Source organism: Cibotium barometz, chromosome 9 (genome assembly GCF_041138505.1).
Source record: "Cibotium barometz isolate CiBa-2024 chromosome 9, ASM4113850v1, whole genome shotgun sequence".
In the NCBI taxonomy this organism is placed as follows: domain Eukaryota; kingdom Viridiplantae; phylum Streptophyta; class Polypodiopsida; order Cyatheales; family Cibotiaceae; genus Cibotium; species Cibotium barometz.
In genome coordinates this window covers 62,459,478-62,477,514 of record NC_141054.1, presented here as the reverse complement: position 1 = coordinate 62,477,514, position 18,037 = coordinate 62,459,478, and the positions used below count along the sequence as shown (strand labels likewise).

At 47.9% G+C, this 18,037-nt stretch overlaps 1 protein-coding gene across 1 annotated transcript in view; it reads left to right on the top strand.

Moving 5' to 3' along the window:
- The first annotated feature begins 518 nt into the window (after positions 1-518).
- LOC147635809 (uncharacterized) overlaps positions 519-18,037 on the top strand; it is a 131,904-nt gene continuing 114,385 nt past the window's right edge. Inside the window, exon 1 of the mRNA XM_086803238.1 lies at positions 519-708. Within this exon, the coding sequence (XP_086659364.1) occupies positions 660-708 (49 nt within the window). The 5' untranslated portion in view covers positions 519-659. The remainder of the gene's footprint in view (positions 709-18,037) is intronic.

The following is an 18,037-nucleotide window of genomic DNA, read 5'->3' as shown; positions in this document are numbered from 1 at the left end:
CTATTTCATGAGTTCTATAAAGAGAAGGCCTAGACTTATGAGGAAAATATTTAGCATTTTGATCTCCCGAATGATGGTCCTGGGTATCTCCACATGTCATGCCATTTTGAACGAGTGCAGTGTTCCCATGTGTCACAATCCTTAGGGTGCAAGGAAAAAATAAAGGCAAAACGTGCGTAACTTCTATAAATTCCTAGACGCAGCTCTTAATTTCCATACAACCGTTTTATGAGTGAGGGAGTGAGTGTGATTGAGGGAGACATGCGAAGTGGCGAGAAGGAGAATGATTGGTTAATTGCCCATTAGGATACCTTGATCAAGAGTAAAAGAGAATTTCGGAGACCCATTTTAATGGAGAGATTTTATGAAAAGATGTCTAGTTTCTCTAGTACTCTTATGACTACGTGGTCGACCATAGATCTCCAAAAGTATGTGCGCAAGTGGGCGGACGAAGCTTTCTTTGAAAAGGGTGGTTTCTCAAATCACGTATGCAAAGCCTGCTCTCCTTTCTCTCCAAGGTGAAGGTGACAAGCTAGGGTTTCACTCTTCAGATGGCGCTTAGATTTGTGCCTGACGATGCGACTTGCTATGGCCAATGATGAAGCCGTCTCCTGAGAAAAGACCAGGGCAGCAGCAGATTTAGCTTGATACCAATCGCAATGCCCCGACCTGCTTCAGCCATTGTTGGTGACTCCTTGCATCGTACAGGTACACACCTCCCCCCTCCGTCACAGAACAATTGGATTGTCGCAGATGATGATGATGGAGTGAAAAACGCGCAATTATGGTGAGAGATGATGGTGCCCTGATCCGCTTATAGTGTCGTGGACATGGGATGTAGAAGCTCTTTTTGCCGATTCTTTCTTCTACATATTCAAGTGGTGCGAAAGGGTTGGGATGACATGTATGTGCTACTTAGGGCACCATTACAGCCGAGTGGTAGGCAAGCAGGAATCTGCGGGATATTATCTTGAGGCTTCACGTGGTTTTTATGGGCATTAGTGCATTGTCGACTAGGAGCTAACCTTTTTGCTGAGCTGACATTTATTGGATTGCCAAGCAGACTGAAAGTTAGGCCCCGGGGTTGATGTGGCCTATATAAGTAGGGTTGTGCACACTTTGCATTCCATTTGCCGTATTCTCTGCTGCAATCAAGAGCACTGGGCGTTATAGGAAGCAACACACAGCAGTGTCCATGTTGGGCATGCGAGTGGATTCTATCCTAGTTCTGACGGTCAGCAGGGCTGGCTACCCATCTTGTATGAAATGTACTTTCATACGCTATACATGCTTGGGCTCTTCAATGTGCAAATTATTTTTTATTCTGTGTTGTAAAGCAATCTTATTATGAAGCAGTTTTTCTATAATACTGTTTGTACCAGGATTCCGCCCAAATGTGTTAGCATGCTCTTTGTGGCAGTTGGTATCAAAGCCATACCTGCTCCAATGCACAAGGTTGCAGTCCAACATAGGAGCACAGGAAGCAAGAGTGACTTTTTTTTTTTCACATTTTTGGATATTTTTCCCCTACCCCAGACTAATATTATCAGCCTGATATTATTAGCCAAGTGAAGCAACATGCTATTTTAGCTCTAAAAGTGGCCCAAAGCAGGCCAAAACCAGGCTCTAACGGGCCCAACAAGGCGTGCATTAGAATTAGTTTGGCCCTAAAACAGTCCAAGGGCCCTCAAGGGGCCCGACTGGCTGTGCCCCCAGGCCTGGACCATAGGGGACTTTTACCTGGCCAACTGCGGCAAGTATGGCTCTATGGCTTACTCACCTTCTGCAGCCTTGGTCCCAGCCTAGTAGGCCCGTCTACAACCCTGTTTGTGCAATCATCTCTAACCCTGATCAGGCATTCTCTTTCGCTGTAAGTGGTTTGGAGTTTGCGCCCTTAGCAGCTCCGTCAGCGTACACGCTCTCTTGTACCCTTTAGCAGCACACTGCTGCCTGGGATCTGCAGCCTCTTCATCGTCATCTCTCTGCCCTAAATGCCTTGGATTTTGTGTCTTTCGCTGCCTTCCCTTCCAGCCCATGTTCTCGAGACCCTGTTTGCTTCCTTCTCTTGCGTTTTTGCCCACTGCATTACAAATAAACTTCTGATCTAGCCTATGCAGCCCGTGTGTCACCGGCTGTTTCCTTGGAGGCTTCATTCATGCCTCTTATATTCCGTTGTGCAATCGCTCTTGCCCGCACATAGCACCAAAGCATCATGAACATTAGCTTTCAAAGGATGCAAAAAGCTAATAACATGGGTTGTTCCTCTGACATTTCCGAGGAGGATGAGATTTTTAATGGGGAGTCTGCTTGCAAAAGAATATGAGATTTCTGATGTGGTGTCTTCATTCTGAGAGCTATTGCTGGAGTCTTCCCAACCAGTTATTGCCGATCCTCCTCCTTCCTGCTTCCATACATCTCCTTTCGTAGATCTTACAGGAGCAACCCAATACCAAGCCGTTAGAGCATTCACGTATTCAACCCTTCTTGGAGGGCGTCGTTGCAGCCGCTGGCTCACCAACTAGATTGTAGGAGGACCTATATGATTTTGGAAGCTCGGTGGTCAAATCGCTATCTATTGAGTTGACACTTGTTAAAGGTACGTATGCACCTTGGCATGCGTATTTTTCTAGACCCCAATTTGGTGTCTTCTACGTCTGATGTGCAAGACTATCATGAGGTTACCAATAATCTTTGGAAGACCGTGAGCCTAACTTGAGGGTCTACGAATAGCATGTCTCAGTAGTCTATTGGTAGGTGAGGAGGTAACTTTGCTTTCTTTTCTGGTTCATTTGGAAATCATGCACAATCTCAAGCAAAAAACCCTCCCTCCACTCCTGTCACCTTGAACGGTGCGTTAGGTCTTGGGTCTGGTTCTCAAATACTCATTGGTTCCTCTCTTATCAAGGAACACCTGCAGTGGCGTCTGTCATGACCCTGTGTTTTTCTCTGGACAGTATGCAGGTGTGCACAGGGAGGTGGTGGACAGTGTGAATGGCATTAGGTTGGAGTTAAAAAGGAAGCCCATGAAACCGGCCTCTGATAGAAACCAGAGTGCGGTAGATTAGCAATCACCCGTCCACTTGTAGTCTAGATGTGAAAACAAAGCAGATTGGAGCTAGAGTGCCCAAATCTGAAAACACAGCGACACCTGTTGGCCCCAAAGCTTGGCGCCCCTTGCGGTATTTCTTTATTCAATTAATATAATATGAATGGCTGAGTACAACACAAAAATCAGCCAAGAGTTTACACCTGTATGTCCAATCTGACGGCCCACAATCCCTCTTAGCACAGAGGATCTATGCACAGAGATCTGTGTTCCACAATAACACACTGTGCCTCCCTCTGATCAGCCAAGACCACTAAGCAGGCCAGCCATGGGCATACATCTGGCATAACTCAAGTGCATGATACATCATCTCAGCTCATACATACATATGCCGTCCAAACTCTGTCTCAACCCTTGTCAATCTGCCATACCCCTCCTCTCACAAGGGGCCAGATAACTCATATCTGCAACAGACATCAAGCAGTAGAAAGAGAGAGAGATGAACGGAAACGAAGCTTACCAAATTCAGCTCGTGACACAGCACTGGAGGAAGCAACGGTACCAATCTGTACTTGCAGGCACTTGTATCCACAACCCTGCTTCACATATGTGCATGTACTTGTCTGTACCTTCCTCCTTGTGTTCACCTCTATGCTGACTTTGAATGTACAGATCTGAAAAACAGCACTGTACCCGTCTGTACCACCTCGGGATACGTGCCAGGAGTTGTACTTGCACAAGCAGCCTGCTGTCCTGATTCTGGTCGCCTGAATCTGTGTAACCAGGCCTGTCCAGCAACCTGTCATGCGCCGCCTGCAGCAGATACTTGCTGTACCTGACTGTCCGTACACTGTACGGCAGTCGTACAGTATGGTACTGGCTGTGTACTTGCTGGTACAGCCCGTACAGGGCCTGTGCGCAGAGAATCCAGCAGAGGAAACAGCGCTTGCAGCAGTTTACAGCAGCAATACAGTACTTGCAGTCGTACAGTGAAGTACGGGCTGCACACGTGGGTAGTACGGCTGGATATGCAGAAGAAAACAGCAGCAACAGCAGTCTTCCACAGCCGCTTCCTTCTTCCACACCTTTTCCACGCTTCTTCTCTCACTTTTGCTCCACGACTCCCAAAAGGGAAGAGAGAGAGAGAGAGGAGAGAGAAAACACTCCAAAAGTGGCTCCTCCCCAAAATAATCCCTAGGGCCCCAAACTTTAATAAGTCCCTAGGGCCACTAAGGCCTAGGGGCAAACTTTAATAAACATTAAAGTTTAATGTTTCTAGTTCCCCCCTTCACACCTAGGGATGTCCACACATCTTAAACTCTGTCCGGGCACCCCCCATGTGAATCATAAAATATTCTGACTCTACAACCACCATGCCCACACTTGTACTGTTCCATTTTCACAGGGCCATGACATACCCCCCTCTTGAAAAATGGCAAGCGTCCTCGATTGCATTCTGGTGATGCATCAAAATATCCAAAGTGAAATATACAATATGGCAAGATCAGCGTCCCAATCTCTCTAAGCCATACACATGTATCATCATTCACTGCAAACCAATGGCATAGTAATAGTCCAAGTTGTATACCACTGTGAACCATACATATCCACAAAAATCTCATGTGACTAGTACACATATATCATAGAAGTCCAAAACAGATGTACTGTCAGCCTCAGTACCTTCGGGTGAGATAAAATCTGCATCAAGCGACCTCTAGATGTCATCTGAGCCTGTCTGTATCAAGGGAGTGGAGGTGCTACCCCCCTCTTGAGCATCAGGTAATGCTCCAGACCCATGCTCTGCTGAACCTGAATGAGCCACAATAAGAGTCGGCTCTAACTCAAAGGCATCGAGATAAAGCTGCAAAACCTGAGGTGAATCTGTTAAGTCACCTTCCTCCATCCACTTCCCATCCATCGGTGAATAGTTCTTGAACTTCACAAGATAGCGACGGGAAACTTTACCTCGTACCTTCCTTTCTTTATGTGCCAGTATCTGCTCTAGAATCAGAACCTCATCAAGTTCCTCAACTTCCGGCTGAGCCTCATCTGATACATCCTCAGGCACATCCCCACGGAAAGGTCTAAGAAGACTCACGTGAAAAGCATTGTTAATCCTCCAGTGATATGGTAACTTTAATCGATAGGTTACCTTACCAATCTTTTCCAAAACCTGAAAAGGCCCATAATATCGCATGCTCAACTTAGGGAATAAGCGCTCTTTACCCTTCATCTTCTTGAGTCTAGCCTTTTCAAAGCGCAAAAGAACCCAATCACCCAATGCAAACTGTAAATCACGTCTGTGACGGTCTGCGGCTTTCTTTTGCTTCAGCTGAGTTTTTTGGAGGGCGAACTTAACTCTCCGATAAGCTTCATCCAAGCTCTCCACATACTGATCAGCCTCAAAGATCTTATCCTTTGTATGCAAAATGGGTGGAACCTTCTTCCCTCCTTCTACAATCTCAAAAGGCGCCTTGTCTGTCGAGCTATGTACAGTGTTGTTATATGCAAACTCCACCAAAGGAAGATACTTTTTCCATTGTTGCTTGTGCTTTGACACATAACACTTGAGAAGATCCAACACTGTAGAGTTAGCCTCTTCTGACTGACCATCTGTCTGTGGATGAAATGACGATGAAAACTTGAGAGTTGTACCCATGTTGTCGAACAACCCTCTCCAAAACAAACTCGTCATCCGTGGTTCACGGTCACTAATGATAGGCGTAGGCAAGCCATGATACTTGAAGATGTTCGCCATGAACAACTTCACCATATGATCCACTTTAATTATTTTCCGCACGGGAATGAAATGTGCCTGCTTACTGAACCTGCATATGATAGTCCAAATGCCATCATTTCCCGTTTGTGTCCGTGGAAGATCAAATACAAAATCCATGGCAATGCTCTCCCAAGGTCTATCCGGAATAGGTAAAGGCTGTAATAACCCAGGTGTCTTCTGACGGTTAAACTTTACCTTCTGACATACGATGCATTGCCTCACAAAGGCATCAACATCTCTTCTCAAGGTTGGCCAATAAAAGAAAGTCTCCACTGTTTTGACCGTGGCGTCAATACCTCTATGACCTGCATACGGTGGAGCATGACTTTCAATCATAACCTTGAGTCGCAATGGCCTGGTAACACACAGTCTGCCATGCATCAATAAAAACCCATCTCTGAGAGTATAGTGCTCATGCCGCTGACCCTCAGACATCTGATCATACAACCTTTCAAAATCCTCATCATGGGCATACTGCTCTTTCATTTCATCAAGATCATGATGATAAGCAAGTGAAACTGCAGAGACCTGTGGCTTGCGTGACAAAGCATCTGCCACTACATTCTTTTTGCCTTCCACATGCACAATCTGAAAGTGAAACATTGACAAAAAGTTTGCCCAACGCATATGCTTCTCTGAAAGCTTAGTCTGCGTGAGGAAATAACGCAAGGTTTGATGATCTGTCTGCACAGTGAAATCAGTCCCACGCAAGTAGTGTTTCCATGTAGAAAGAGCGTGAATTACAGCCAACATCTCTTTCTCATACACCTGTAAATGCTTCTTGGCATCTTGCAAAACTCTACTCTCATAGGCTATCACATGTCCCTCTTGCATGAGAACTGCACCAATGCTACTTCCACATGTATCACACTGGACAACAAAAGCCTTTCGGAGGTCCGGTAACACCAATACTGGGTCCGAAGTAAGCTTTTCTTTGAGCTTTTTGAATGCTGTAATTTCCCGATCAGCCCATGTAAACGGAGTTGCTTTCTTCGTCAAAGCATGAAGAGGCGAAGCAATTTCAGCAAAGTGCCGTATGTAACGCCTGTAATAGGAACACAATCCTAGAAAATTGCGTACATCATGCAGGGTCCTCAAAGCTGGCCAATTAAGTATTGCTTCCACCTTTGCTGGATCCATACGGACTCCATGACCAGACACAATATGCCCCAAGAAATGTATCTCTTGCAAAAAGAACTCACTCTTCTTGCCATTAATCACCAACCTATGGTTTTTGAGTTCTGCAAACACAATGGCCAAATGCTTTCTATGCTCTTCCTCAGTTCGTGAATGCACAATCATATCATCAAAGAATGTGCCTACAAACTCTCTATGAGGCCTGAAAATCCTGTCCATCATTCTGTTAAATGTGGCAGGCGCATTCGTTAAACCAAAGGGCATAACCAAGAACTCATACAACCCAAACGTGGTTCGGAATGCTGTCTTATGCACATCCTCGGGTCTAATGCGTATCTGATGATACCCGCTTTTCAAGTCAATACGATTGAAAACTGTGGAGCCCTGTAAGCGGTCCAAAATGTCATCGATCCTCGGTATGGGGAATCGATTCTTGATGGTATTCTTATTGAGCGCCCTGTAATCAATACACATGCGCCAAGAACCATCCTTCTTCTGCACTAAGAGCACAGGTGAGCAAAAGGGTGATGAGCTAGGCTGTATCAATCCCTTATTCAAAAGCTCCTGCACCTGACTCATAATCTCTTCCTGTTGGGCTACACTAACACGGTACGGCGGTCTATTCGGTGGAGTACTACCAGGAATCAGATCTATGGCATGATCTTTTGGCCTCTCAGGAGGTAATTCTCCTGGCAATGACTCGGAAAAACATTCTTGAAACCCACTTAAGAAATCAGTCCTGTCCTTATCTAACATAGACAAATTAGACTTAGACTCATCATCCTGTGCATCCTTTACATAAATCAAGTACGCGGAAAGATGCTTTTTCATTACTGATGAAATCGCCGAAGCGGATACAATAGGAACAGATTCCCCTTTGAGTTTTACATCCAATACATGCTCTTTCCCTCTATGAGTCAGAGTAATTTTCCTATTGTAAGTATCCACCACCGCATGTACCCTGTGGCACCATGGCATCCCCAACAAAACATCACAGTCATCCAAAGGCATGATGAAGAACTCTTCGCTGTCCACATAACCCTGCAAATGAATCCGAAGCTTCCCAATGATAGGAGTAACGGGTTCTGCATACCCTGGACAAGTCATATTTACCTCATGTAACGGCCCCATCTCCTCTGCGCGAATCCCCAATCGGCCAGCCAAATCTGGTGAAATGAAGTTGGCTCTAGCACCTGTATCAAAGAAGATCAAAGCATTCTGATCTCTTGCCCCATGCTCTGCACAACTCTGTAGCTTCACCACCTAGCTGCTCCCCCATAAGATCAGGAACTAAGCTTGCAGAAGGCTTTGGTTTCTTTGGCTTGGGCTCTCCTTTATTGTCAGGGTCCTTTTGGGACTTTCTTTTGGGACAATTGAATGACATATGCCCCTCTTCAGTACAGTAAAAACACTTTTGAGCATCTCTCAAAGCCTGTCTTTCCTTAGAAGTCCTCTTGGGCATTGGCAACTTCTTATACTTTATCTCTGAAGACCCTTTAGCATCACGAGAAGCATGCCCAAATTTTTCAACTTTCTTGCTCAATTTCTTACTGCCTTTAAACCCAGATGAACCACCTGTGAGTAACACATTAGCTGTCATAGCATTTTCAATCATCTGTGACATGTTCGTTACTCTTGTCTTGATACAATAATCTCATACCTCCTTGGGCAGCCCACAACAATATTTCTCAACCTGCTCAGATAATGGCACAGCACGATAAGAAGTCACTGGGAGTAGAGCTTCCCAAAACTTCTAGGTTCTTTGCAGGCTTCAGGGGTTCTACTGTGAGTGACGGCTGCGTTCCTAGCCTTATTGTAATCAAAGCTCTTAAATCAATTAAAGAAATACCGCAAGGGGCGCCACTGCGTTTTGGGGCCAATCGGTGTCCGTGTACTGTTTGCAAGAGCACTCTAGCTCCCCATGTTTGGTTTCCTTTTCTAGGTCCTCAATGGCGTTGAAGTGTTTTATGTGCGAGTGTTTGTTTCATCGCCCGTCAGGCCGGTTTCAAGGTACCGTTGCCCGGGACAATCGCCAACTTTCCCAAGGGGGCGAGCTCGTGGTTGTCTCATGAGAGTCACATCAAAAGCTTCAACATGTGGAAAGTGAAAAGGAAGTGCAGGACACAGTGCAGGATTGTGTGTCTTTGCCTATATGAGGTGAAGAGCAAGAGCTGAAGATGAAGCTCAGGAGAAAAGACACCAAGGACAAGAAATAGTCGGCCAGGAACAAGAAGCAGTTGAAGTGTTATGGTGCAGGAGATGCGTTGAAGGCTATGGCTTTTGACAGTTTGTCACCGGTGGTATCTTCACGGAGGCTTCATGGGTTCGGAAGACAGTTTCTTTCTATGTTCAGCAGTGGTGATCTACTATGCTTCATCGAGGACTTGTGCTTACCACTTGGGTGGAGTGCAAGTAGGTTTTGGGTGCCTGAGGATGTATCAGATGAGGCTCAGACGGAAGTGGAGGAACTTGACGAGGTTCTTATTCCCGAGCAGATATTGGCACATAAGGAAAGAAAGGTACAAGATAAAGTTTCCCGTCTCTATCTTGTGAAGTTCAAGAGCTGTTCACTGATGGATGCGAAGTGGATGGAGGAGGTTCACTGATGGAGGAGGGTGACTTAGCAGATTCACCTCAGGATTTGCAGCTTTATCTTGATGCCTTTGAGTTGGAGTCGACTCTTGTTACGGCTCATTCAGGTTCAGCAGAGCATAGGTCTGGAGCATTGCCTGATGCTCAAGAGGGGGGTAGCACCTCCGCTCCCTTGTTACAGACAGGCTCAATTGTCATCTAGGAGTCACTTGGTGACATCTTTGTATTCACCCGAAGGTACTGGAGGTTGACAGTACATCTGCTTATGGGACTTCTATGATCTTGTGTTCTAGACACATGAGATGATGGTTGAGTATGGTTCACAGTCGCGCGCACCTTGAACTATAACTGCAACTATGGATAACTCTATGGAGGGCATAAGCCTTGCGAGCAGTCCTAGAGTTGGTTTGGTTCATGGATATATGGATTGAACTCTTTGTGCATGTATGCCTACACTTTTTGAGGTAGAGGTATTTTTGTATTCTGGTGCCATTGGATCCTGGTACCATTGAGAATACATTGGGAAATACTCTCTACTGTGTCGTGTGCTGCATGTATGTTGGTATGATACATCAAGTGCTTTATTATGTTCATGGATGCACCACTGGGTGTGACTCCTGCGGGATGGCCATGAGACATATGTGGGAAAGTACTTAGTGGATGTAGTGTTTGGATGCATTGAATGCTTTCATATGCTCATGTTGTACCATCAGTCGTGGGTCCTGCGGGATGCCCATGGGCATAAGGCTTGCGAGCAGCCCTTAGACTGTTACTTTGGAGTAGGTAGAGCATTTTGAGGAGCATATTGTTTGCGAATGCATATGTGTGTCATATGTAGTATGATGCATGGTATTGTTTTTGGCTAACACAGTTAACGTGTTTCCATTTGGTTTTAGACTTTTGCTGAAGGTTCTGAAGGAACAAGCAAGAGGTGTTTGTCACTTTGGCGTGACAGTGTGGCTTATTGTGCAGGATGATTGTATTATCACCAGATGCATTGGAGGGCCATTATTTTTGTCATATGGGGAGTCTTTACTCATAAGATGCCTTATTGTGCCATTGAGTGCAATCGAGGACGCTTGCCATTTTTCAAGAGGGGGGTATGTCACGGCCCTGTGTTTTTCTCTGGACAGTATGCAGGTGTGCACAGGGACGTGGTGGACAGTGTGAATGGCATCAAGTTGGAGTTAAAAAGGAAGCCCATGTGTGGACAAGCCCAAGTGTGAAGGGGGCAAAGTGATACTTTAATTTAAAAAGGTTTTATAACCTTTGGTGGGCAAAAAAATTAAAGTTTTAAAGGTTTTAAAGCCTTGAGAGACCCCAAGGCAATTTTTAGAGACTACTCCACTTTTGGAGGCCCACGTCTCTCTCTTCTCCCTCTCTCTTGCTTTTTGAGAGGCGTGCAAGTTCTCATGCGTGAAAGAGAGGAGAAGTTGGCTGCTGGTTTTTGGCTGCGCACAGAAGAGCCCGTGTAGATCTGTACGAATGCAGGTATAGTGTACGACTGCTGCAGGTACAGTGTACGGCTGCTGTAGGTACAAGTCGGCTGCGTGGAGGAGAAGATATGGGAGGCCGGTTGATTGCGTGTATGGGTCTCTCCCTCTTCCTTGTGAAAAAGCTGCGCAGGTCTGCAGGGAACAACCGGTGGGCTGGATCGCAAGTTGTGCTGGACCGAGAGCAGGTTTTCTCGTGCTTCTTTCTCTCTCTCATGGAAGCAAGCAATGGGCTGCAGGCAGCTGTAGGAAGCGCACAACTGCAGAGGTGCTGGACTGAACAGGGCATGAGAGTCTCTCTTGGAAAGAGGGGACTGCAGGGGAAACAGGGGCGTACACGTGGGGACAGCCAGTACTGCTCTCTCTCTCTCTCTCTCTCTCCCTCTGCTGAAAAGTAGATAGGCCTGCAGGAAGGTCTGGGCGGGCAGATGCAGCAGCATAGACACGTGCTTTACTGGCTTGGAAGAGAGGCTGGTGGGCTGGCTGCAAGAAGCGCCCAGCCAACAGATTCTCATGCTCTCTCTTGAAAGGAGGCCGGCTCTAGGAAGTGCAAGACAGGTTTCTCTCTCTCTCTCTCTCTCTCTCTCTCTCTCTCTCTCTGTTTTATGTGCGAGTGTTTGTTTCACCGCCCGTTAGGCCGGTTTCAGCTACTGCATTTGCGAAGTTATCCTGCATAACCCACCCAAAGTGGGCTCCGAGGTCCCACGAAGCTCTGCTGCCAAACCAGGGAACTGGAGGTGTGTGGAAATGAGTGTCGAAATCTGAGGCACAAAAGCCCCTATACCATGGGACGAGGGTGATGATCTTCCTGTCTACTACAAGTGGTGAACAAGACACCATATCGCTCGTAGCCCTCATAGAGGAGACCGTGAGCCAAAAAATACCCTGCCCATGGGGGCCACCTCCTCGGTATGATTGTCCTTGAGGAACAGACTGGTTTGGAGCCAATCTTTGATGTCTGCTTGTGAAGGAGAGTAACCTATGACCGGCTCATACACCAAGGTTCCGATGAAGTATGTGGCAGCTCTCTTCACCAAAGTGACCTGTTGCTCTGTCAAGGTGACGTGATAGGCTGAAGGAAGGGGGGGGTCACGAGGGGCCACTAGTTTCCGGCACGATGCTGCCATATCACGAGGACAACCTGAGAGTCCGCCAGAAGAAGAAGGGGTAGAAACTAAACTTGCAAGGGGTTGAAAGAAACTAAACTTGCAAGGGGTAGAAACTAAACTTGCAAGGGGTTGAAAGAAAGTTGGTTTACCCGGGGATGGCGAGGACGAAAGGGAGGAAAATGGATTGAAAGGGGAGCTGTAGGATAGGAGGAAGCGCCAAGAAACTAGCTTGAAGGCCACTACAATGCCGCCAACCTAAATGCTCGGCCAACCAAGGAAGGGGCCAGAAAGCACATGCGAACCCTGACCAAGGGAATGATGAAAACCTGCGCGTGAGGAGCCGGTACTACAGCACGTCTTTGCCCACCAAAAGAAACACAAAGGACCCACCAACAAGCGGCCAATAGGCCAGGAATCAATAGAAACGGTACCCTCTACTCAGCAGTAGCTTCGAATGGCCAGTGGCACTTGTAGGAGGCATTTCCTGCATTACTGGATCACATTAGTGCTAGAAAGCTCTGCCCCCCCCTACAAACTTTCGCTACACTTGCTAGAGGGAAGGCAAAGGGGAGGGGTCGGACCTTCCTAAAGTGTTGGAGGGAGGAGGGGTCAGACCTGCCTTTCTAGTGTTGATAATGACGTCAGAAGAGCTCCCAAACTTTTCATGGGTCTTGGTGGAGATGCATGGCAGATTGGCGATCAGCTCCTCATGAGCAGAACGACGTCAAAGCGTGAGGAGGGAAGCGTGAAACGCTAGATAGGGGGGCGCGAAGAGCGATCAAGAGTAGCGTGAGGTAGAAGGCAAGGGGGCCAGGGGGTAGCGGGAGATCTCAACTATGGCTAGCCTGAAGAACCATTGTTTGTACCTCTAGCCACGAACAAACAGTCATTTTGGTGGAGGATCGGTATTTGATGCCATGATCAATCTGCAAACATCCAAGCAGAATGCACCAGCCAATCGGTTGGCAGGGTTTCAACCAGGAGCATAGACTGCAAATCAGAATCTTATGTATGCTATGACTGGAAGGAATCATGGTATGTAGGGAGAATGGGTGTTAATGTATCTTAATGTGTTTTTTCTAGATCCGAAGATGATTTGCCACGTGTTGGTGGTAATGGTTTGGGCACTGGGGGTAATTGACCTCTTGGACGTATTCCTTTCTCGCATAATCCCGAGTATGACAATGTGGAACCTTGTTGGACTCGGCATCTCCCCATCTGTGAGGGAGAATGGTGTGCTGCAGAACCAGGTTTGGCAGAACAGGAGGATGATTATTGACTGCTTGGTGTCGGGCCAAGATGTGTCGTTGAGGGGGGGTGTCTGTGAGGTGTGCATCGAGGCAGGAGAGATCAGATCGGGGTGCAGAAAGTGTATCAGATCAGGATACATATCTGCAAGACAGTTGGATACTGGGCAGCCATTATGTGGCCAGCAGTTAGGTGGACATGCCAGGAGGAGATCTGCAGATCAGAGGTCAGATCCAGGAGCCAGAGGCAGCAGGAATTGTCAGGTCGGCAGCAAGAGACAATAGGAGCCAGGATTCAAGCAGAAGCAGGTCGACTGTGTGTAGACAGGAGGGTCGGCCAGATTTGAGCCATGGAGCAGGCAATTGGCAGGCTGGACAGGCAGGAAACAGTTGGCAGAGACTTGGCAAAGTTAGGCGATCTGTTTGGAGTTAGTTGGGGAGCCAACTGGGGCAAGAAACTGGATAGAGTCTGGCCGACCACCTACTGGGCAGATTGGGCCCTATTTAATGGGGCCTTGGTCAGTGTTCATTGGGTACATTCATATTGCATCATTGCTGCAGCAGACAGTAGAGTGGTGCACAAGTTTGCAGGGCTTTGCTGCAGTCAACTAGAGCTAGAACTAGGCACATATGTCAGGCTGGTACAACAGCAGATTTTGGGGCAGATCTGGACCAAATCTGGAAGCAGATAGGAGCAGCAGCATACATAATTTGCACTCTTGGGGCTTCCGGCACGAAGGGGCGTGGCTCTTGGAGCGACTCGACATGTTCTATGTGAGTGATTGGGCTATTGGTAGAGGAGGGCAATCAGCAGTAGTGCCTGGGATGACACTCTCAGATCACACTCCGGTGATCCTGATATTGATTCGACGGCACAATCCTTAGGCCCTGGGTTGTGCAGGATTCCGGACTCCATCTTTACCAGGGAGGAGGTGCACAGCCGCCTCATCAGTCTTTGGGACAGAGAGTGGGATGCTTGTGGGGATATGGCAGAGTAGGTAGCGTAGACTTTGACAGAGACCCAGGCATATCTGCCAGGAGGCGGCTTTATAGGTACGGCAAGAGTGGTGGGCGAAGGAGAGAGCCCTTCGCAGAGACTTAGCTTCCATTCAGTGGCTACAGCAGGCAGCACCAGGTTCAGAGGAGCTCCGTCTTCAAGCTCTTCGGGATAGATCCATGCTGGAGGAGACACGACAGTGGCAGCCGGAGTTCTCTTTCCGAACTTCCTCGTCCTACTGGGCTAGGAAAGGCGACAAGATGAGCAGGGAGTCAGATTCAGGAGTTGTTACCACCTTCTCTGCTGATTCCTCCACTTTCGCATGAACACAGGTTGGCTGATTGGAAATTGTGTCCTGTTGGGCTGAATATCCGTCTTGTGCCTCTATGCAAACTTACATCGATTAAAACATATATGCTGCAGCTGCCTAGGCCGTGGATACACACCTATGCAAACAATATTTGGCATTTGTAAAAGCCTCACACTTGGTGGACCAAAAACATGGATGTTTTGTGGAAGACCAAGTTACCTTTAAAGCAAAGGCTTTTCCTCTGGTGATGCATCACAGGCACTCTGCCTGTGGGGGTTACACTTGTTAAAAGAAAGATAGCTACAGCCACAGCGTCTTGTCTCCGCTGTCAGGCCCCTGCAGAGATGGTGCCACGCATGCTATGGTTTTGCTCCTGCTCTTGGCTTTTGATTCGACAACTTTCTCAGATGTTGCGCCTTCGTTTCCCAATGCCACTTTTGGGAAACTTTTTTGGTTTTTTGGCAGATGTCTCACTCTTTTGAGACCCTACTCACGTATGCTATGGTTTTGCTCCTGCTCTTGGCTTTTGATTCGACAGCTTTCTCAGATGTTGCGCCTTCGTTTCCCAAATGCCACTTTTGGGAAACTTTTTTGGTTTTTTGGCAGATGTCTCACTCTTTTGAGACCCTACTCACTACTACTTCATTGGACTAGATTTTGGGCTCTCTAGATCTTTTGGACTGCACATAATAAGGCACATCTGCAACAACAATTCACTCAGCCATATGAGTTCTTCTGAGCCTCCTTAAGGCAATTTATGATGCCTGTAAGGAGGGTGATCTTGATAGGTCCTGTTTGGAGATAGTGTACTTGTGCTTTTGAGTTGAGACTGTAAGGAGGGTGATCTTGATAGGTCCTGTTTGGAGATAGTGTACTTGTGCTTTTGAGTTGAGACTCTGCTTTGGGAGACTCCTTTTGTAATACTTAAACATGTAATATAAGATACTGGAATTACCAACAAAAAAAAAGAAGTGTGTGTGTGTGTGTGTGTACTCTAAGGAGGTGTACACCTCCTATACACCTTTGTTTCCTTTCTTTTTCTTTATCTTATGTTCTATGTTAGTTTGTGGTAGCCTTTGAGCCAAAAGATGCACTACATACTTGTGACAGCTACACAATATACTTAAAGACTTGTGGCCAGAGGGCAGCAGGGGACCAGGTTCGCAGTCTTAGGACAGTGGAGAGATGTATTTGCACGAGCCAGGAGGAGGTCATGGGGATTGCTACTAATTTCTACCGTTCTCTCTTTCAGCAGGAGCCGTCTGCCCCCCGTGCCAGGCGTTGTCGTGAGGAGGTGTGGAGGCACACTCCATTTATAGTTCAGCCCCGAATGGGGGAGGAACTTTTGGCCCCGTTCACTGCAGCAGAGATGTAGGATGCCGTCGTGGCGATTGATGGGCAGAAATGCCCGGGGGAGGATGGGATTTCCAAGTCCTTCTTCACCACCTTGTGGGACCAGATACATCAGCCTTTGCTTGCAGCTTTCCATCAGATTTTCAGTAGTGGATAGATGCCTGAGAGCCTCTCTGCAGGTATGATTTGTCCCCTCCCAAAAGGGGGAGACCGACAGGAGATCCGACAGTGGCGTCCGATCACTCTCCTCTCCATAGCTTACAAAATCCTCGCCAAAATGATCAATGCTCGAGTACGGCCACTTCTCCCGGACCTGCTTCAAGACATGCAGACAAGCTTTGTTCAGGATCGCAGTATCTTGGACAATATCTTCACTTTCTTTGAGGCGATGGAGTGGGCGCAGCACTTGGCGATCTTGCTCCTCGACTTCGAGAAGGCATATGGCAGGGTGGATTGGTCGTTTCTCAAGGGCACCCTTGTGAGACTTGGCTTCCCACTGGCTTGGATCAGGGGCATCTTTGTTTTGTACAGGTTGGCCTCTAGTAGGGTCATCATTGGCGGGTGGATGGGTGAGAGGTTTCACCTAGAGCGTTCAGTGAGACAGGGCTGTCCACTTACCCCTTGTTCCTATTTTTAGCTGAGGCGATAGCTCACTTCCTCTGAGCCCACACGATTGAGCTTCGTGGAGTCCATCTACCTATCAGGGATGACACCGAGCTCCTGGACTCGAGAATGCGGACGACGCGGCTTTGTATGTTCAGGACAACGAGGTGACCTTGGAGAGGGTGAGGTTGGCATTGGAGGTCTTTTGTTTGGTGGTGGGTGCGAAAATCAATTGGCACAAGTCAATTGGTTTCCTTCCAGATCTAGGGGCCAGCTCTTAGCGAGGGATCTTCCTTGATTTCAGGTGGATCTCCGGAGGGTAGACTACGCACTACCTTGGGTTCCAGGTGGGCTTGGACGTTACCCCAGCCTAGCAGTTTCTACTTATGCTTGATCCATTTGAAGGAAGCTTGCATTCTGGAGCACTGCGCGACTCTCATTGGTAGGTTGGGCCCTCATGGTCAACCAAGTTTTACTTGCCACAGCATGGTACGCGGCCTCGTGCTGGTGCTTCTCTTGGTCTTGCGTGGCAAAGCTCAGGAGGTTGATTTGGAATTTTTTGGTCGGGATTTGATGGCACCAAAGGTACCAAAGCCAGGGTAGCCTGGCAAACAGTCATCCTTCCGTAGTCAAAGGGGGGCCTGGGCATCATTGATTCGGAGCTCCAGAGTCTGGCCTTGTTGGGCAAGCTCGATATCCATGGTTTGACCTCGAGGGGCAGATGTGGAAAGTCTTGCTTCAGCAGGGGATCAGCACTTGTGTCCCGAGGAGAGGTGGTGAGTGGTTGCCCTCGGTTTGGTGGATCTTCACAGCTGCCCCGCTCAGTCAGCCACGCTCGCCCTTCCTTTGCAGTCTTCTTGCTGTCTGCAGACGGCTACGACACAGCCTCACTCAGACCCCCCCCCCCCCCCCCCCCCGCAGTCAGGAGAAGATCGATCATCAACCACTCATATGGAATGGCCAGGTGGTGATAGCACATGGCAGCGGCTAAGAGAGTGATCGCACATCGATTGGGGCGGCTGGGCGCGGGGACTTGCGAGATCCCTGCATGTTTGGAGAGATACCTTCAGGCACTTGGAGGCGACAACGCTAGCGAGCTGCAGCAGGTAGGGTACGACGTGCACAGATGAGGCGGACAGAGATTGATGAGGCGATCCCTGTAGAGTGGATGATGCCGTTAGTGATGATGGAGCGCTTACCGGGAGATGAACGGTGGCTAGGACAATTCACCTTGCGTGGCATCCTGCTAGTGGTGGCAGGGCGGTTGGCAGACTCCACAGTCCACTTCTTCACAGTCGTTGAGGACAGCCGGCTTTGGAGGGATGGAGTGGTGATAGACCCCCTTCTCGCCTGGTAGAGGATTCGGGTGGT